The following is a 20645-nucleotide window of genomic DNA, read 5'->3' as shown; positions in this document are numbered from 1 at the left end:
GTGTAGCGGTATGTATATACGCTGTGTACAGGTCACGATGTAGCGGTATGTATATACGGTGTGTACAGGTCACGGTGTAGCGGTATGTATATACGGTGTGTACAGGTCACGGTGTAGCGGTATGTATATACGGTGTGTACAGGTCACGGTGTAGCGGTATGTATATACGGTGTGTACAGGTCAAGTGTAGCGGTATGTATATACGGTGTGTACAGGTAACGGTGTAGCGGTATGTATATACGGTGTGTACAGGTCACGTGTAGCGGTATGTATATACGGTGTGTACAGGTCACGTGTAGCGGTATGTATATACGGTGTGTACAGGTCACGTGTAGCGGTATGTATATACGGTGTGTACAGGTCACGTGTAGCGGTATGTATATACGGTGCATGCATGTCATGTAGTGGTGTCTATACGGTGTGTGCAGGTCACGGTGTAGCGGTGAATATACGGTGCTTTCATGTCATGTAGTGGTGCATGGGCGGACATACCGCCGATTCAACCGGTGCGGCTGCATCGGGTTCAGAGGCTCCAGGGGGCCCCTGGCCAGATTGCCCTCATGTGCGGCGGGCAGGGAGCGATCCCAGCAGCTCCGCTACCTGCAAGAGAAAATAGGAACGGAGCTGCAGGGTTCCATCCTGCTTCCTGCCCGGCGGCCGCGCTTCTTGTCTCTGACACAGAGAGCAGCGCTGCTGGATGACATCCTCGCACTGGCACAGCGGCCACTGAATGAAGTGTGGGTGCCGGTGATGTTGTGGACAGATGAGAGGTGGTGTGTGTGTGTGTGTGTGTGTGTGTGTGTGTGTGTGTGTGTGTGGAGAAGGCAATGATGGGGAGAAGGGCCCTGATGCGGGTGGTGGGGAGAAGGGCCGTGATGCGGGTGGTGGGGAGAAGGGCCGTGATGCGGGTGGTGGGGAGAAGGAGAAATGATTATGTGGGTGGTGGGGGGGAATGCAATGATGGTGGAAAGGGCAATAATGGGAGTGGTGGAGGAGGAGGAAATGATGGAGGTGGTGGATGGGCAATGATGGGAGTGGTGGGGGAGAAAGCAAAGATAGTGGTGAGGGAGAAGAAAATGATGGAGGTGGTGAAGAGGGCAATGATGGGGTGGGGGAGAGGACAATGATGGGATGCGGGGGGAGGATGACAATGAGGGGTGTAGGGGATTGGGATGTGAGGAAGGGGGACTAATAATGGCCTTAGGAACAGGGGGAGGTGGAGGAAGCCATTATCCCTTATTATGTCTAACACAGTCCCTTAGTATATAGTGTACTCACTATGTCTAACACAGTCCCTTAGTATATAGTGTATTTACTTATGTCTAACACAGTCCCTTAGTATATAGTGTACTCACTATGTCTAACACAGTCCCTTAGTATATAGTGCACGTACTTATGTCTAACACAGTCCCTTAGTATATAGTGTACTCACTATGTCTAACACAGTCCCTTAGTATATAGTGCACGTACTTATGTCTAACACAGTCCCTTAGTATATAGTGTACTCACTATGTCTAACACAGTCCCTTAGTATATAGTGCACGTACTTATGTCTAACACAGTCCCTTAGTATATAGTGTACTCACTATGTCTAACACAGTCCCTTAGTATATAGTGCACGTACTTATGTCTAACACAGTCCCTTAGTATATAGTGTATTTACTTATTATGTCTAACACAGTCCCTTAGTATATAGTGTACTCACTATGTCTAACACAGTCCCTTAGTATATAGTGTACTCACTATGTCTAACACAGTCCCTTAGTATATAGTGTACTCACTGTCTAACACAGTCCCTTAGTATATAGTGTGTTTTCTTATTATGTATAACACAGTCCCTTAGTATATAGTGTATATACTTATTTTGTCTAACACAGTCCCTTAGTATATAGTGTATATACTTATTATGTCTAACACAGTCCCTTAGTATATAGTGTATATACTTATGTCTAACACAGTCCCTTAGTATATAATGTATATACTTATTATGTCTAACACGGTCCCTTAGTATATAGTGTGTATATACTTATTATGTCTAACACAGTCCCTTAGTATATAGTGTATTTACTTATTATGTCTAACACAGTCCCTTAGTATATAGTGTACTCACTATGTCTAACACAGTCCCTTAGTATATAGTGTGTTTACTTATTATGTCTAACACAGTCCCTTAGTATATAGTGTGTTTACTTATTATGTATAACACAGTCCCTTAGTATATAGTGTATATACTTATTATGTATAACACAGTCCCTTAGTATATAGTGTACGCACTAATTCTGTATAACACCATCTTTAGTTACATAGTTTCCTCTTTTATTATGTATAACACTGTGCCTTATTACGTACCATCCTCTCTAGTTATATATGGTGCCATCCCTTATTATATAGATTCCTCTGTTATGTATAGTGCTGTCTCTTACATAGTGTGTTCTTGTTATTTTTGTTATTCACAGCGCCCTCTTTTATTACATAGTCCGCTCTCTTGTTAGATATAAAATTACTGCTGATTAAGGTGACCATATGACAAGTCCATCATCTCCTCCATTAGAAAGGAAGCTTTCCCATGCTCCATCAGCCATCATTGCATTATACAGCTAACAAGACAGGACGGTATGTAATAAACAGGGCTCTATATAATCCAATATGTAAGGGACGGTACTGTACATAACGAGAGGGCACTGTATAATAAGGGACAGCAATATATATAATATAGGAGACTATGTAATATATATATATATATATATATATATATATATATATATATATATATATATATATATATATATATCTTTGTTGCCATAAAAAGAAGGGGGCCCAGACACATTTCTTGCACAGGGGCCCCGAGCTGTCAGTGTCCGCCTGTGTAGTGATGTATATACGCTGTGTGCAGGTCAGGATGTAGCGGTGTATATACGGTGTACAGGTCACGGTGTAGTATGTGCTGTAGCTGTGGGACTCTGCTCTTCCTGCTCTTCCTCCTCACCCTCTCTGGGCGTTGCTGGCAGGGATGTGACAGGGAGGGGCGGTGTGTGGCTGACAGGACGGTGGCGGTGTGCAGGATGGTGGTGCAGGAGATGAAGTCCCAGAAGTGAACATCAGCAGCTGAGGTGACGTTAGTTCAGGGCCCTGGAGTGTGTGTCCTGTGTGAGTGGTGCTGACCCCGCTGGGTGTAGTAGTGTTCAGGCTGTGCTGACTGTATACAGTGTGCTCCATACTGCAGTGCAGGGGGGAGAGTGCGGCACTGGAGACTGCACAGGAATAGCAGAGCTGGAGTGGTGAGCAGCAGAGATTGCCAGAGTGATGTAGTGGCGGGAACACTTCATGAGTTAGATGTGGTGGTGATGACATGACGCCTACAGGAATAGTCTAATAATGGCAGCTGTAGTGTTAATAATGTGTATTGCAGGAATAGCAGAGCTGGGTGTGATGGTTAGCGGTGTAGTGTGGGTGATGGGAGCAGAATAGCAGAGCTAGGTGTGATGGATAGCGGTGTAGTGAGGGTGATAGGAGTGGAGTAGCAGAGCTGGGTGTAATGGTTAGTGGTGTAGTGTGGGTGATGGGAGCAGAATAGCAGAGCTGGGTATGTTGGATAGCGGTATAGTGAGGGTGATAGGAGCAGAATAGCAGAGCTGGGTGTGATGGTTAGCGGTGTAGTGTGGGTGATGGGAGCAGAATAGCAGAGCTGGGTGTGATGGATAGCGGTGTAGTGAGGGTGATGGGAGCGGAGTAGCAGAGCTGGGTGTGATGGTTAGCGGTGTAGTGTGGGTGATGGGAGTGGAGTAGCAGAGCTGGGTGTGATGGTTAGTGGTGTAGTGTGGGTGATGGGAGCAGAATAGCAGAGCTGGGTGTGATGGATAGCGGTGTAGTGAGGTGATTGGTGTGATGGATAGCGGTGTAGTGAGGGTGATAGGAGCAGAATAGCAGAGCTGGGTGTGATGGTTAGCGGTGTAGTGTGGGTGATGGGAGCAGAATAGCAGAGCTGGGTGTGATGGATAGCGGTGTAGTGAGGGTGATGGGAGCGGAGTAGCAGAGCTGGGTGTGATGGTTAGCGGTGTAGTGTGGGTGATGGGAGCAGAATAGCAGGGCTGGGTGTGATAGATAGCGGTGTAGTGAGGGTGATAGGAGCGGAGTAGCAGAGCTGGGTGTGATGGATAGCGGTGTAGTGAGGTGATGGGAGTGGAGTAGCAGAGCTGGGTGTGATGGTTAGTGGTGTAGTGTGGGTGATGGGAGCAGAATAGCAGAGCTGGGTGTGATGGTTAGTGGTGTAGTGTGGGTGATGGGAGCAGAATAGCAGAGCTGGGTGTGATGGATAGCTGTGTAGTGAGGGTGACAGGAGTGGAGTAGCAGAGCTGGGTATGACGGATAGCGGTGTAGTGTGGGTGACAGGAGTGGAGTAGCAGAGCTGAGTGTGATGGTTAGCTGTGTAGTGTTGGTGATGGGAGCGGAGTAGCAGAGCTGGGTGTGATGGATAGCGGTGTAGTGTGGGTGATGGGAGCAGAATAGCAGAGCTGGGTGTGATGGTTAGCGGTGTAGTGTGGGAATGGGAGCGGAGTAGCAGAGCTGGGTGTGATGGATAGCGGTGTAGTGTGGGTGATGGGAGTGGAGTAGCAGAGCTGGGTATGATGGTTAGTGGTGTAGTGTGGGTGATGGGAGCAGAATAGCAGAGCTGGGTGTGATGGTTAGTGGTGTAGTGAGGGTGATGGGAGCGGAGTAGCAGAGCTGGGTGTGATGGTTAGCGGTGTAGTGAGGGTGATGGGAGCGGAGTAGCAGAGTTTGGTATGATGGATAGCGGTGTAGTGAGGGTGACAAGAGTGGAATAGCAGAGCTGGGTATGATGGATAGCGGAGTAGTGAGGGTGATGGGAGCGGAGTAGCAGAGCTCGGTGTGATGGATAGCGGTGTAGTGAGGGTGATGGGAGTGGAGTAGCAGAGCTGGGTGTGATGGTTAGCGGTGTAGTGTGGGTGATGGGAGCGGAGTAGCAGAGCTGGGTGTGATGGTTAGCGGTGTAGTGAGGGTGATGGGAGCGGAGTAGCAGAGTTGGGTGTGATGGATAGCGGTGTAGTGAGGGTGACAGGAGTGGAGTAGCAGAGCTGGGTATGACGGATAGCGGTGTAGTGTGGGTGACAGGAGTGGAGTAGCAGAGCTGAGTGTGATGGTTAGTTGTGTAGTGTTGGTGACAGGAGTGGAGTAGCAGAGCTGGGTGTGATGGTTAGCGGAGTAGTGTGGGTGATAGGAGCGGAGTAGCAGAGCTGGGTGTGATGGATAGCGGTGTAGTGAGGGTGATAGGAGCGGAGTAGCAGAGCTGGGTGTGATGGATAGCGGTGTAGTGAGGTGATGGGAGTGGAGTAGCAGAGCTGGGTGTGATGGTTAGTGGTGTAGTGTGGGTGATGGGAGCAGAATAGCAGAGCTGGGTGTGATGGATAGCGGTGTAGTGAGGTGATTGGTGTGATGGATAGCGGTGTAGTGAGGGTGATAGGAGCAGAATAGCAGAGCTGGGTGTGATGGTTAGCGGTGTAGTGTGGGTGATGGGAGCAGAATAGCAGAGCTGGGTGTGATGGATAGCGGTGTAGTGAGGGTGATGGGAGCGGAGTAGCAGAGCTGGGTGTGATGGTTAGCGGTGTAGTGTGGGTGATGGGAGCAGAATAGCAGGGCTGGGTGTGATAGATAGCGGTGTAGTGAGGGTGATAGGAGCGGAGTAGCAGAGCTGGGTGTGATGGATAGCGGTGTAGTGAGGTGATGGGAGTGGAGTAGCAGAGCTGGGTGTGATGGTTAGTGGTGTAGTGTGGGTGATGGGAGCAGAATAGCAGAGCTGGGTGTGATGGTTAGTGGTGTAGTGTGGGTGATGGGAGCAGAATAGCAGAGCTGGGTGTGATGGATAGCTGTGTAGTGAGGGTGACAGGAGTGGAGTAGCAGAGCTGGGTATGACGGATAGCGGTGTAGTGTGGGTGACAGGAGTGGAGTAGCAGAGCTGAGTGTGATGGTTAGCTGTGTAGTGTTGGTGATGGGAGCGGAGTAGCAGAGCTGGGTGTGATGGATAGCGGTGTAGTGTGGGTGATGGGAGCAGAATAGCAGAGCTGGGTGTGATGGTTAGCGGTGTAGTGTGGGAATGGGAGCGGAGTAGCAGAGCTGGGTGTGATGGATAGCGGTGTAGTGTGGGTGATGGGAGTGGAGTAGCAGAGCTGGGTATGATGGTTAGTGGTGTAGTGTGGGTGATGGGAGCAGAATAGCAGAGCTGGGTGTGATGGTTAGTGGTGTAGTGAGGGTGATGGGAGCGGAGTAGCAGAGCTGGGTGTGATGGTTAGCGGTGTAGTGAGGGTGATGGGAGCGGAGTAGCAGAGTTTGGTATGATGGATAGCGGTGTAGTGAGGGTGACAAGAGTGGAATAGCAGAGCTGGGTATGATGGATAGCGGAGTAGTGAGGGTGATGGGAGCGGAGTAGCAGAGCTCGGTGTGATGGATAGCGGTGTAGTGAGGGTGATGGGAGTGGAGTAGCAGAGCTGGGTGTGATGGTTAGCGGTGTAGTGTGGGTGATGGGAGCGGAGTAGCAGAGCTGGGTGTGATGGTTAGCGGTGTAGTGAGGGTGATGGGAGCGGAGTAGCAGAGTTGGGTGTGATGGATAGCGGTGTAGTGAGGGTGACAGGAGTGGAGTAGCAGAGCTGGGTATGACGGATAGCGGTGTAGTGTGGGTGACAGGAGTGGAGTAGCAGAGCTGAGTGTGATGGTTAGTTGTGTAGTGTTGGTGACAGGAGTGGAGTAGCAGAGCTGGGTGTGATGGTTAGCGGAGTAGTGTGGGTGATAGGAGCGGAGTAGCAGAGCTGGGTGTGATGGTTAGCGGTGTAGTGAGGGTGATGGGAGCGGAGTAGCAGAGCTGGGTGTGATGGATAGCGGTGTAGTGAGGGTGATAGGAGCGGAGTAGCAGAGCTGGGTGTGATGGTTAGCAGTGTAGTGTGGGTGACAGTAGTGGAGTAGCAGAGCTGGGGGTGATGGGAGCGGAGTAGCAGAGTTGGGAATGATGGATAGCGGTGTAGTGAGGGTGACAGGAGCGGATTAGCAGAGCTGGGTGTGATGGTTAGCGGTGTAGTGAGGGTGATGGGAGTGGAGTAGCAGAGCTGGGTGTGATGGTTAGTGGTGTAGTGTGGGTGATGGGAGCAGAATAGCAGAGCTGGGTGTGATGGTTAGCTGTGTAGTGAGGGTGACAGGAGTGGAGTAGCAGAGCTGGGTATGACGGATAGCGGTGTAGTGTGGGTGACAGGAGCTGAGTAGCAGAGCTGGGTATGATGGTTAGCGATGTAGTGAGGTGATAGGAGCGGAGTAGCAGAGCTGGGTGTGATGGATAGCGGTGTAGTGAGAGTGATAGGAGCGGAGTAGCAGAGCTGGGTGTGATGGTTAGCGGTGTAGTGTGGGTGACAGTAGTGGAGTAGCAGAGCTGGGGGTGATGGGAGCGGAGTAGCAGTGTTGGGAATGATGGATAGCGGTGTAGTGTGGGTGATGGGAGTGGAGTAGCAGAGCTGGGTGTGATGGTTAGCGGTGTAGTGAGGGTGACAGGAGCGGAGTAGCAGAGCTGGGTGTGATGGTTAGCGGTGTAGTGAGGTGATGGGAGTGGAGTAGCAGAGCTGGGTGTGATGGTTAGCGGTGTAGTGAGGGTGATAGGAGCGGAGTAGCAGAGCTGGGTGTGATGGTTAGCGGTGTAGTGAGGGTGACAGGAGCGGAGTAGCAGAGCTGGGTATGATGGTTAGCGGTGTAGTGAGGGTGATAGGAGCGGAGTAGCAGAGCTGGGTGTGATGGTTAGCGGTGTAGTGAGGGTGACAGGAGCAGAGTAGCAGAGCTGGGTGTGATGGTTAGAGGTGTAGTGAGGTGATGGGAGCGAAGTAGCAGAGCTGGGTGTGATGGTTAGCGGTGTAGTGAGGGTGACAGGAGTGGAGTAGCAGAGCTGGGTGTTATGGTTAGAGGTGTAGTGAGGTGATGGGAGCGGAGTAGCAGAGCTGGGTGTGATGGTTAGCGGTGTAGTGAGGGTGACAGGAGCGGAGTAGCAGAGCTGGGTATGATGGTTAGCGGTGTAGTGAGGTGATAGGAGCGGAGTAGCAGAGCTGGGTGTGATGGATAGCGGTGTAGTGAGGGTGATAGGAGCGGAGTAGCAGAGCTGGGTGTGATGGTTAGCGGTATAGTGTGGGAGACAGTAGTGGAGTAGCAGAGCTGGGGGTGATGGGAGCGGAGTAGCAGAGTTGGGAATGATGGATAGCGGTGTAGTGAGGGTGATAGGAGCGGAGTAGCAGGGCTGGGTGTGATGGATAGCGGTGTAGTGAGGGTGACAGGAGCAGAGCTGGGTGTGATGGTTAGCGGTGTAGTGAGGGTGACAGGAGTGGAGTAGCAGAGCTGGGTGTGATGGTTAGCGGTGTAGTGAGGGTGACAGGAGCGGAGTAGCAGAGCTGGGTGTGATGGTTAGCGGTGTAGTGAGGGTGACAGGAGCGGAGTAGCAGAGCTGGGTATGATGGTTAGCGGTGTAGTGAGGTGATAGGAGCGGAGTAGCAGAGCTGGGTGTGATGGATAGCGGTGTAGTGAGGGTGATAGGAGCGGAGTAGCAGAGCTGGGTGTGATGGTTAGCGGTGTAGTGTGGGTGACAGTAGTGGAGTAGCAGAGCTGGGGGTGATGGGAGCGGAGTAGCAGAGTTGGGAATGATGGATAGCGGTGTAGTGAGGGTGATAGGAGCGGAGTAGCAGGGCTGGGTGTGATGGATAGCGGTGTAGTGAGGGTGACAGGAGCGGAGTAGCAGAGCTGGGTGTGATGGTTAGCGGTGTAGTGAGGGTGACAGGAGTGGAGTAGCAGAGCTGGGTGTGATGGTTAGCGGTGTAGTGAGGGTGACAGGAGTGGAGTAGCAGAGCTGGGTGTGATGGTTAGCGGTGTAGTGAGGGTGACAGGAGTGGAGTAGCAGGGCTGGGTGTGATGGTTAGCAGTGTAGTGAGGGTGACAGGAGTGGAGTAGCAGAGCTGGGTGTGATGTTTAGCGGTGTAGTGAGGGTGACAGGAGCGGAGTAGCAGAGCTGGGTGTGATGGTTAGCGGTGTAGTGAGGGTGACAGGAGTGGAGTAGCAGAGCTGGGTGTGATGGTTTGCGGTGTAGTGAGGGTGACAGGAGCGGAGTAGCAGAGCTGGGTGTGATGGTTAGCGGTGTAGTGAGGGTGACAGGAGTGGAGTAGCAGAGCTGGGTGTGATGGTTAGCGGTGTAGTGAGGGTGATGAGTGATACATTTATCTACATGAAGTGACATTGACCATTTATTTGTGTGGCTGGCGCAGGAATGTAGCAGAGCCGGTGTGTGTAGTGTCGCCATGTGCTAAGGTGTATACATCATGCACAGACCCACAGCTCGCCTACCACCGCACTTCCACCCCCTCCCAGCCTCCATTATTTATGTAGTGCCGCCACACCCCTCTGGTTAACTCTTTATTGCCTGAGCCTTGCCACGCAAAAATAAAACTCCACACACTCGTATTGAGGGGATTATTCACACTGTACCCGTTATTCTGTATCTGGAAATATGGATGTGGTCCGTCCACGTGTATACACTGTATGCTGCTCCTCATGATGTGCACTGATGCACAGTATGGGGCGTGTACGTCTGTCCTGTGTAAATGAGGGATACGTGTGATTGTGACTTGTATCCGGCATTTTTCTCCAGTTTTCTCCTCACCAGCCTAACTTCTAATTTCTCAGTGGGTAAAGATTAGCTTCTGTTTCCCACTCGCAGACATGAGTGACTCCTGGTCTCCTGTCTGTGTAGCACGTGGTCAGACGCAGCTTTATAACTCCGTACTGAGCAGTGTAGCTGTGAGTCCAGCTCTGTTGTGGGAGAAAAAAAAACACTAGAAATCATCAGCAACAAGGAGTACTGAACCCTGTAGCTGTGAGTCCATCCAGCTCTGGGGTGAGAGAAAAAAATGAAGTAGGAAGCTCGTGTTTTCCTCTTCGCCACGACAGCACCCACTGAGAGAGGGGATCCGCCCCCGGAACAGGAAACCTACAGAGAGATAAATGGGGTGGTCCCCCTCGCTCCCTCAGTTTGGTTTCCTGTTCCTGGAAGGGAACCCGCAGAAGAGGATTCCTGGTCTGGTAGCCGCCTGCATGCAGAATATGACCAGCAGGGGCCCCAGGACCGGAGGCAGCGTCGGGTGGAGAGGTATATCCCCCCCCCCCCCTAGAGCTGGTGATGCGGTGAGGCCGGAGGTGAGATTGGTGCCAAGGCTCACTGGGGAGGACGGTGAAATCCCCCCCCCCTGGGGGGGCGCATTACAGGTAAACCGGCCGGGCAATTTCAGCGGTGCCCCCCCCCCCCCCCCCCCCCAGCAAAGGGCTCGAGCGTTTGTGCTGGGCAGCGCTTCCGGGGGTCATACCTGTGGAGGGGAGAAGGACCCCGTGTGTGGTGGCAGGGTGCAGATACCTGGGAGGCACAGCGGGACAGCCGCCGCATCAGTGCTCTGCTGTGAGCGAGCGCTTCCCCAGCAGAGGCAACCCGGAAGTGGAGAGAACTTCCGGGGTCAGACAGGAGGCAAAGATCGCGGGAGAACGCCCGCGCATGCGCAGAAGCGCAAAAAAAAAAAAAAAGAGAGGAAGAGGAGCAGCTATAGCAGCGGCTATAAAAAGAAGCCACAAACGCTGCGGGGGTGCGCAGTCATAGAATCATAGAATCGTAGAGTTGGAAGGGACCTCCTGGGCCATCTGGTCCAACCCCCTGCTCAAAGCAGGATTCGCTAAATCATCCCAGTTAGATGTCTGTCCAGCCTCTGTTTGAAGACTTCCATTGAAGGAGAACTCACCACTTCTCGTGGCAGCCTGTTCCACTCATTGATCACTCTAACTGTCAAAAAGTTTTTTCTAATATCTAATCTGTGTCTCCTCCCATTCAGCTTCATCCCATTGCTTCTAGTCTTTCCTTGTGCAAATGAGAATAAAGTTGATCCTTCTACAATGTGACAGCCCTTTAGATATTTGTAGACAGCTATTAAGTCTCCTCTCAGTCTTCTCTTTTGCAAACTAAACATTCCCAAATCCTGCAACCTTTCCTCATAAGACAGGGTTTGCAGACCAGTCACCATTCTGGTCGCTCTTTTCTGAACTTGCTCCAGTTTGTTGATGTCTTTTTTAAAATGTGGTGCCCAAAATTGGACACAATATTCCAGATGAGGTCTGACCAAAGAGGAGTAGAGGGAAATAATTACTTCACGTGATCTAGACTGTATGCTTCTGTTAATACATCCTAGAATTGCATTTGCCTTTTTTGCTGCTGCATCACACTGTTGACTCATATTCAGTCTGTGATCTATTAGTATACCCAAGTCTTTTTCACATGTGCTGTCACTTAGCCCTATTCCTCCCATTCTATATATGCTTTTTTCATTTTTATTGCCCAGATGTAGTACTTTGCATTTCTCCCTGTTAAAAACCATTCTGTTAGTTGCTGCCCACTTCTCCAGTTTATTTAAATCTTTTTGAATCCTCTCTCTCTCTTTTCTAGTATTAGCTATCCCTCCTAGCTTTGTGTCATCAGCAAATTTAATCAGTTTACCCTCAATTCCTTCATCTAAATCGTTGATAAAGATGTTGAACAATACAGGGCCCAGGACAGAGCCCTGTGGTACCCCACTTGAGACATTCTTCCAACTGGATGTGCAGCCATTTACGACCACTCTTTGGGTCCGATCACTAAGCCAGTTATGAATCCACCTAACAGTTGCCTTGTCCATTCCATACTTAGTCATTTTTTCAATAAGGATTGTATGAGAGACTTTGTCAAATGCTTTGCTGAAGTCAAGATATACTATATCTACAGCATTTCCTTGATCCACCCAATCAGTAATACCATCATAGAAGGAAATTAAATTAGTCTGACATGACTTATTAGTTACAAACCCATGCTGACTCTGTTTAATCACTTCATTCTTATTCAGGTATTGACATACATGTTGTTTAATAATTTGTTCAAAGATCTTTCCTGGTATAGAAGTCAGACTCACCGGCCTATAGTTGCCTGGGTCCACCTTCTTCCCCTTTTTGAAGATAGGAACAACATTTGCTCTTCTCCAGTCTTCTGGCACTTCTCCTGTTCTCCAAGAATTTTCAAAGATTATGGAGAGGGGTTCAAAAATTTCTTCTGCTATCTCCTTCAGTACTCTGGGGTGTAATTCATCTGGACCTGGAGACTTGAATACATTTAGGTTAGCTAAGTGTTTCATGTCGTCCTTAGATGACCCAGCTTCGCTCCCGTTAGGTCAGCCAGTGCAATCCCCACATGGCAGTAGACAGAGCAGTGCTACAAGAAGAAGTGGTAGCACCAGGAAAAGTGGCAGCTCCAGGAAGGAATCTAGTGGACCTTCCAGGCAAGATGAGCCCTTGGAGAAAAAACGCAAAGAGAAGAAGTCATCCCATGCCTCGCCTCAGCCTGGGTCGCGGACCCCGCAGCCGGTAGTTTACTGACGAAACTCACGGGTGAGTGTTTTTTGGTCAGAATGTGTAATTGATGGCCTTCTCTTTCTGGTCCATACCCCCTTTAGGCTAAAAGAACGGAGAAGGCGAAACATAGAGAGTGTGCCTTATGTTCTCAGCCCCTCCCAGACGGCCACCCTAAGAGATTATGCCAATCATGTATTGAGGAGGCCTTACAGGAGGAGTCCTCACGAAAGAAGGAGGATATCCGGGCAATTATAAGAGAGGAGCTACGGGCCTTAGGCGGTTCCAGTAGTTTTGGGGGGTCACTCCTCCGCAAGAGAAATATGTTCGCCAGGAGGAGTAGCCTCGCTGGCGTCAAAATTGCCATCTGAGACCGGGGAACTAGATTCCGACAAATCCCAGGAATACATTTGCTCAGAGGATGAGGACCAAACGTGCTTCCCCACGGACAGTGTCAGTAATTTAGTGAAGTCTGTCTGAAATACCATGGGGTTGCCAGAAAGTAAGGACCCCAAGACCCCACAGGACATAATGTTTGCAGGCATTTCCCGTAGAAAGGTCCAGGCTTTCCCAGTGGTACCAGCTGTTAAAGAGCTAGTTAAAAGGGAGTGGGAAAAACAAGGTCAAAGAACCTTCCTCCCCTTAACGTCAAAGCGTAAGTACCTCTTTGACGATGAGGAGTAAAGTTAATAGCCTGGTCAAGAGCCCCCAAGGTGGATGCGGCAGTGGCCTCTACCTCTCGTAGATCCTCTCTGCCGGTAGAGGATTCGGCAACCTTGGCTGATTCCTTGGATCGGAAAACTGATACATTTCTTAAGAGATCTTGGGAGGCATGTACGGCAGCCTTTAAGCCCGCAATAGCAGCCACATGTACGGCAAGATCATTATTGGTGTGGCTGAATGACTTAGAGGACAATATTAAGAATGGAGTAGCTAGGAATAGACTCCTTTCCTCTATGCCCCTCATTAAGGGAGCAGCGGCCTTCCTCTCCGACTCCTCCGCGGACTCTCTCCGGTTCTCGGCTAGAGCGGCAGGACTGACCAATGCAGGCAGAGGAGCCTTATGGTTGAAGGGGTGGAAAGGAGACACACAAACAAAAACTAGACTGTGTGCTATACCCTGCCAGGGTAAGTACTTGTTTGGCACGGAACTGGGTGAGATTTTGACAAAAGCGGGGGAGAGGAAGAAGGGTTTCCCTAACCCGTATGTTCCATTCAACAGGAGGGCCTACAGGAAGCCGCCGTTTGGTAAAAAGAAAGACTTTAGACCCCAGGACCGCTGGGGAAATAAGGACCCCAAACAAAGGGGCAACCTTTTCGGGAAGCGTCCCTTCAGGGGAGACAGATCCCGATAAAATCATTATACCGGTAGGTGGCAGGCTATTACAATTTAGCCGCCAATGGGAAAAAGTGACATCAAATCCATGGGCCTTGAATATCCTGTCATCAGGCCTGAAATTAGAATTTGTTCGGTATCCACCGAACTCCTTCCTATTGACTTCCATGAAGTCCTTGGCACAGCAGGAAGCGCTGGAGATGGAGATTGCAGTACTGCTAACTAAGCAGGTCCTAGTAGACGTCCCAGATGATGAAATGGGGATGGGCTTTTATTCTCCTCTATTTTTAGTCCCAAAACCAGTTGGCTCTTACAGGACTATAATAAATTTAAAGAAACTTAATACCTTCCTAAGACTGAGGTCGTTTAAAATGGAGTCGATTAAGTCTGCAATAAAGCTTTTGTTTCCCAGGTGTTATATGGCAGTCTTGGACCTAAAGGACGCCTACTACCATCTCCCCATATATCGAGGGCACCAGAGGTTCCTGCGGGTAGCAGTCTGGTTCAAAGGTCGGATTCAGCATTTCCAGTTTGCGGCAATGCCATTCGGGCTATCCATGGCTCCTCGGGTATTTACAAAATTGATGCTGGAAGTAATGTCGTATGTAAGGCTGAATGACACCCTAGTTGTCCCTTACTTAGACGACCTACTCATAGTGGGGAATTCTGTTTCACAGTGTGAAGCGAGAATAGCTAGGATTATCTCATCCCTACAAACACTGGGTTGGCTAATTAACTGGGAGAAGTCTAGACTAGAGCCAGTGACCTGTCAGAGGTTTTTGGGCCTGCAAGTGGACTCCGTAACTGAGGAGTGCTTTCTGCCGAACGCCAAGGTAATGGCCATAATCGATAAGATACAGAATACTAAAGGAAGACCCGTAATATCATTGAGACAGGGTATGTCCTTGCTGGGGTCTCTGATATCGTGCATCCCAGCAGTGCAATGGGCTCAGTTCCACTCCAGAGAACTGCAGTGGGCTATTCTGCAGGAGACAGACTGCAGGGGCGGCTGGAAGGGAAGATGTCCCTCTCGCCCGAGGTGGTTGAATCCCTAAAATGGTGGTTAAATCCTTCCAATCTAGCGAAGGGAGTACAGTGGTGGGTGACTCCCTCCAAAATACTCACCACGGATGCCAGCCCCTTAGGTTGGGGAGCCCATCTAGAGGAGCACATGGTACAAGGCTGGTGGCGTGAGGATGAAATAGAGGCCTCCTCTAATGTAAAGGAGCTAACAGCGATTTTTTTATGCGATATCTCACTTTCTCCCGCAGTTAAGGGGCACCCACGTAAAGATCTAGACAGACAATACCACCGCAGTGGCCTATATAAACCGGCAAGGAGGCACGCGGTCAATGCCACTGATGTCTATCGCGGGAAAGATCCTAGAGATGGCCGAGGTCCATCTTCTCTCCTTGTCAGCTCTCCATATAAGAGGAGTAGACAACTCCCAAGCAGACTATCTCAGTCGCCAGGCCCTATACCAGGGCGAATGGGTCCTCAGCAGACTCGTCTTCGAAATGATAGCGTCAGCATGGGGCAGACCAGAGATAGACCTATTCGCAACCAGAGCCAACAGGCGCGTAAAAAGGTTTGCTTCACTCTACAGGTCGGACAACCCGGATATTCTAGATGCCCTCCAAGCACCCTGGGCATTCCAACTAGCCTATGCCTTCCCTCCAATGGTGCTACTACCAACAGTAGTCAGGAAAATAAGACAGGAGAGGGCGAGGGTCATCTTGATAGCCCTGTTTTGGCCAAAAAGACTGTGATTTTCATGGCTAAGAGCCATGTCAGTAACCGACCCGTGGATCCTGCCGCTGCACCAGAATCTTCTCTCGCAGGGACCCTGCTACCATCCACAGGCCAAAGCCCTGCACCTAGCGGCCTGGAATTTGAAAGGGAGCTACTGAGGCAGAAGGGTTTCTCAAAGAACCTAATCAATACCCTGCTACAAAGTAGGAAGGAGTCCACAACAAAAATATATGCTAAAGTGTGGAAAAAGTTCCTGGCCTTTCACCCAACAAAACTAGCCGGTGAAGTACCCATTACGGCCATTCTAGAGTTTCTACAAAAAGGCCGAGAATTGAGACTCTCAGTGAGCACTCTAAAGGTCCACGTATCAGCCCTAGGAGCCCTGTTTAACTATAACGTGGCAGCAAATAGATGGGTGACTCGGTTTATCTCGGCCTGTCAACGGGCAGAACCGGTGCATACGCCTCGGCTACCAGCGTGGAACCTTACTCTAGTTCTGGAGGCCTTCACCCAGGCACCATTTGAGCCCATAAGCTCAGCTTCAGTAAAGTGCCTCTCATTGAAAACGGCTATGCTAGTGGCCTTAGTATCGGCCAGGAGGGTGAGTGATCTTCACGCTCTATCAGTAGACCCTCCGTTCCTAATTATAACACGGGACAGTCTGATTTTAAAGACGGACCCGTCCTACCTGCCCAAACGGGCAACTAAATTTCATAGATCTCAAGAGATATGTCTACCTTCATTCTATGAGAACCCGTCAACACAGGACGAGGAGAAATATCACACCTTAGATGTGAAGAGAGCCGTGCTAGCCTATCTAGATAGGACCAGTCCCTGAAGGCAGAGTAGGTCTCTTTTTGTCTCCTTCCAGGGCAGCAGAAAGGGGTCTGCAGTTACAACGAGCACGATATCCAGGTGGATTAGAGATGCGATCACGATGGCATATTTGGCAAAGGGAGAAGACCCTCCATTGGGGATTAAGGCGCACTCCACTAGAGCCATATCATCCTCCTGGGCCGAGAGGGCGAACGTCCCAATTGAACAAATATGTAAGGCTGCAACCTGGTCTTCTCCATCTACCTTTTATAGTCACTATAGACTAGATTTGTCCTCTACCGAGGATCTAACTTTTGGGAGATCAATCCTTAACACGGTGTGCCCGCCCAAGTGATTATCTCTGAAAATCTCTCAGTGGGTGCTGTCGTGGCGAAGAGGAAAAACCGGATTACTTACCGGTAATACTCTTTTGTAGAGTCCACGACAGCACCCGCTCACTTCCCTCCCGTATTAATTTTGCACACATGGGTCTCCTTGGTGGTGGAGATTATGATTTAAGTTAGATATGTGATTAAACTTAGTATGCTTAAAGCTGCATAGGGGTAAGATAGATGAATCGCCCAGACAGTTTGACTAAAACATGTATGGCGGTTCCTCCGTTGTTCTCGGTAACACAAACTGAGGGAGTGCGGGGGACCGCCCCATTTATCTCTCTGTAGGTTTCCTGTTCCGGGGGCGGATCCCCTCTCTCAGTGGGTGCTGTCGTGGGCTCTACAAAAGAGTATTACCGGTAAGTAATCCGGTTTTCATTTGTCTCCCACTCTTCTCCACCCAAGTTAGCTGGTAATCAGCTTTTGATTTTAGCATGTTTTCCCACAGTGAATGATGACTTCAGGAGGCTGAGGGAGAGGAAGAAGCGGCTCATAAGTGGGGAAAGAAGCAGATTTGTCTGATAAGTTGCATTACCCAGTTTATTATTGTCGCTGTTACTATGGATGTATTCCAAGTTTCTGTGAATAATTACAGTGACCATTAAAATAAAAAATGAACATAAAATTCCCCTGAATCGTGTGAATCATCCGCTACGGTTTCCTGTTTCTCAGTGTATCATTATTTTCTTGCTTCTTATTCTCCGAGGTGTTCTATTGTCTGAATTACATGTACAGTGGGGAAATAAGTATTTGATCCTCTGCCGATATTGTAAGTTTTCCCACCTACAAAGAATGGAGAGATCTGTAATTATCGTAGGTACACTTCACCTGTGAGAAACAGAATCTAACAACAAATCCAGAAGATCACATTGTAGGATTGTTGCATAATTAATTTTCTTCGTATTGGATGAAATAAGTATTTGCTACAATAGAAAAACAGAACTTAATATTTGGTCCGGAAACCTTTGTTTGTAATTTATTGGTCAGATGTTTCCTGTAGTTCTTGGCCAGGTTTGCACACACTGCAGCAGGGATTTTGGCCCCCTCCTCCACACAGATCTCCTGATCTTACAGGTTTTGCAGCTGTCCCTGGGTAACATTGAGTTTCGGCTCCCTCCAAAGATGTTCTATTGGGTTTAGGTCTGGAGACTGGCTAGGCCACTCCAGGACCTTGAAATGCTTCTTACGGAGCCGCTCCTTAGTTGCCCCTGGCTGTGTTTCGAGTCTTTGTCATGCTGGAAGACAGAGCCACGTCCAGTGCTCTTACTGAGGGGAAGGAGGTTGTTGGCCAAAGTCTTGCGGTACTTATAATAATATTAATATTATTTCTATATCGCCGACATATTCCGCAGCACTTTACATTTCGGAGGGGATTTGTACAGACAATAGACATTACATAGCATAACAATAATCACATAGATCATAACAGATACCAAGAGGAGTGAGGGCCCTGCTCGCAAGCTTACAGTCTATGAGGAAAGAGGTAGACATGAGAGGTGGGTGGTAACAGTTGCTCTGATTGTATGGACCAGCCATAATGTTAAGTGTGTGACAGTACAGACACAAAGGGCTAATGAATGCATAAAGCATGTGGGAACATGATGCCGGGAACCTGGTTATGGTAAAACTTTTGGCTCTGCCACCCAGAGATAGATTAGGTTAATGTGTTGAGGCGATAGGCCAGTCTGAATAAATGCGTTTTCAGGGCACGCTTAAAATTGTGGGGATTGGGGACTAATCGTATTAACCTGGGAAGTACATTCCAAAGAATTGGCGCAGCACATGTAAAGTCTTGGAGACGGGAGTGGGAGATTTTGATTGAGGATGCTAACCTCAGGTCATCAGCAGAACGGAGGGCGCGGGTAGGGTGGTATACTGAAACAAGGGAGGAGATGTAGGGTGGTGCTGAGCCATGGAGGGCTTTGTGGGTGAGGGTAATAAGTTTATACTGGATTCTGGAGTGGATGGGTAGCCAGTGTAAGGACTGGCACAAGGTAGAGGCATCGGTGTAACGATTGGCGAGGAATATGATCCTGGCTGCAGCATTCAGGACAGATTGGAGAGGGGAGAGTTTGGTAAGAGGGAGACCGATTAGAAGAGAGTTACAATAGTCGAGATGAGAATGAATAAGAGAAACAGTAAGAGTTTTTGCAGAGTTAAAAGTAATAAAAGGTTGAATTCTCGAAATGTTTTCGAGGTGCAGATGACAAGAGCGAGCCAGTGATCGGATGTGAGGGGCAAAGGAAAGCTTGGAATCAAGTATGGTCCCAAGACAGCGGGCCTGTTGCTGGGGAGTAATAGTGGAACCACACACAGAAATGGCAATGTCGGGTATAGGTGCATTAGTAGCGGGAGGAAACACCAGGAGTTCAGTCTTTGACAGGTTCAGTTTCAGATATAGTGAGGACATAATGTTAGACACAGCGTTTAGACAATCGCCGGTGTAGAAATGTCTTTTATACAGGTAACGAGGTCAAACAGGTGCAATTAATCCAGGTAATGAGTGCGGAGTAGGAGGCTTCTTAAAGAAAAACTAACAGGTCTGTGAGAGCCAGAATTCTTCCGGGTTGATAGGTGATCAAATACTTAATTTGCATTTTATTGCATGAAATATGTAAAAATCATACAATGTGATTTTTCTGGACTTTATTGTTAGATTCTGTCTCTCACAGGTGAAGTGTACTTATGATAAAAATTACAGATGTCTCCATTCTTTGTAGGTGGGAAAACTTCCCTAATCGGCAGCGTATCAAACACTTCTTTTCCCCACCGTATACTAAGCTCATGTACATTCTTTATGGTCGTGTAGTCTATGCGGGAGTCCGCATGCTGGCATCCACTGTGCGGGAGCACTCGCGCTCTGAATGAAGGCCTGTTTCTTCAGTATATGGTTGATTGTGGACCTGTAAGTGCTCAGGGTGTATGATGTATCCACAGGGAGGGTGAGACTTCCCGTAGATGTTCTTCATAGGGTTGGTGACTGGACGTGTACAATCTGTAGGTCCTCGGCAGCGTGTCAGAATGTATTTTTGTGTTCTGCACAAATAACTTGTCCCAGCGAGTATATGAGTGTGCATATTTCTGGCTGTATGTTCTGCCAGTCTGTTCTCGGTAGGGGTCTTTATTGCAGTCTGTTCTCTGGAGGATGTTCTCTAGAAGTGTCCACCACCTGCTTAGATGCAGCTGTACAGACCTGCTGACAATACTCCACCAGACTGTGACTTTTTGACCTGAGAGATTGATTATTGCTTATTTACTATTGCATGTTTCCGTTTGTAAATCTGCCCAAAGATGTCCGTGCCCGGTGTAAAGAGTCACTGATTCTGGAACTTCCCTCAGAGCGTTGTCGGACTAGGGCCCAACAGCAACATTGATACTGGTGCCTCAGTGTTCAGCTACGTGCGATATTACCGGACCCTCGTACATAAAGTCACCTTTGCTTCTTTATAACAAACTGGAAAATTTTGTAAAATGAATGAGATACAGCTTTCATCTGCAGCTCATGTGAGAAGTTCACTACTGCATTGGGGCCCACCGGGTAATTCTCCAGCTCTCCTATGGGCCAGTCCGAGCCATTTTAATCTGTCACTTAAATGTGATGTCTCTGTCCATACCTACTGAGCACAATATGAAGAGGTAATTCTCTTCATTCTGGTTTAACACATTGGTCACTGCTACCATAACAAATATTGGACATCCTTCCATGAAAAAACCCCTGTGGTCCCTCTGCGTTCTCCTGTGTTGCTTTGGACTTTCCATTTGCCTCTGGTCTGTCCTCCTGGCCCTGTGGTTTCCAGTGTGCCCAAGTCACATGCTTTCCAGCTGAGTATCCAACGCCTCGGGTCCTGGGGTCAAAAGCCAGTTCTGGGTCTTAAAAATTGAAGTTTGGATCACTGCCCCACTGGATA

The 20645-nt window shown here is 49.1% G+C and overlaps 2 protein-coding genes across 7 annotated transcripts in view; both read left to right on the top strand.

Moving 5' to 3' along the window:
- The window catches only part of PLD2 (phospholipase D2), an 86658-nt gene that overhangs the window by 17528 nt on the left and 48485 nt on the right, over positions 1–20645 (top strand). The window contains exon 1 of one of the 6 annotated variants that reach the window (XM_073547093.1): positions 2989–3110. The exons of the other annotated variants lie outside the window; for them this stretch is intronic. The gene's annotated coding sequence lies outside the window, so the exon portion shown is untranslated. Of the gene's footprint in view, positions 1–2988; positions 3111–20645 lie in introns of those variants that run through there. 6 annotated transcript variants of the gene reach the window in all.
- LOC141050235 (uncharacterized) lies at positions 11725–17486 on the top strand. The gene is made up of 2 exons (XM_073547098.1): positions 11725–17096; positions 17186–17486. Exon 1 carries the CDS (start codon positions 14721–14723, stop codon positions 16365–16367), a length of 1647 nt encoding a protein of 548 aa, XP_073403199.1. The 5' UTR covers positions 11725–14720; the 3' UTR covers positions 16368–17096; positions 17186–17486.

The sequence above is a fragment of the Dendrobates tinctorius genome, unplaced genomic scaffold, assembly GCF_039654945.1.
Source record: "Dendrobates tinctorius isolate UK_male_01 unplaced genomic scaffold, ASM3965494v1 ptg000151l, whole genome shotgun sequence".
NCBI lineage: Eukaryota > Metazoa > Chordata > Amphibia > Anura > Dendrobatidae > Dendrobates > Dendrobates tinctorius.
Note: the sequence above shows the minus strand (reverse complement) of the source record. Positions and strands in the feature narration are given on the sequence as shown.

What these genes read in the sequence shown, in the direction of transcription:
- LOC141050235 (XM_073547098.1), top strand. Translation starts at nt 14,721, where the DNA reads ATGGGCTCAGTTCCACTCCAGAGAACTGCAGTGGGCTATTCTGCAGGA.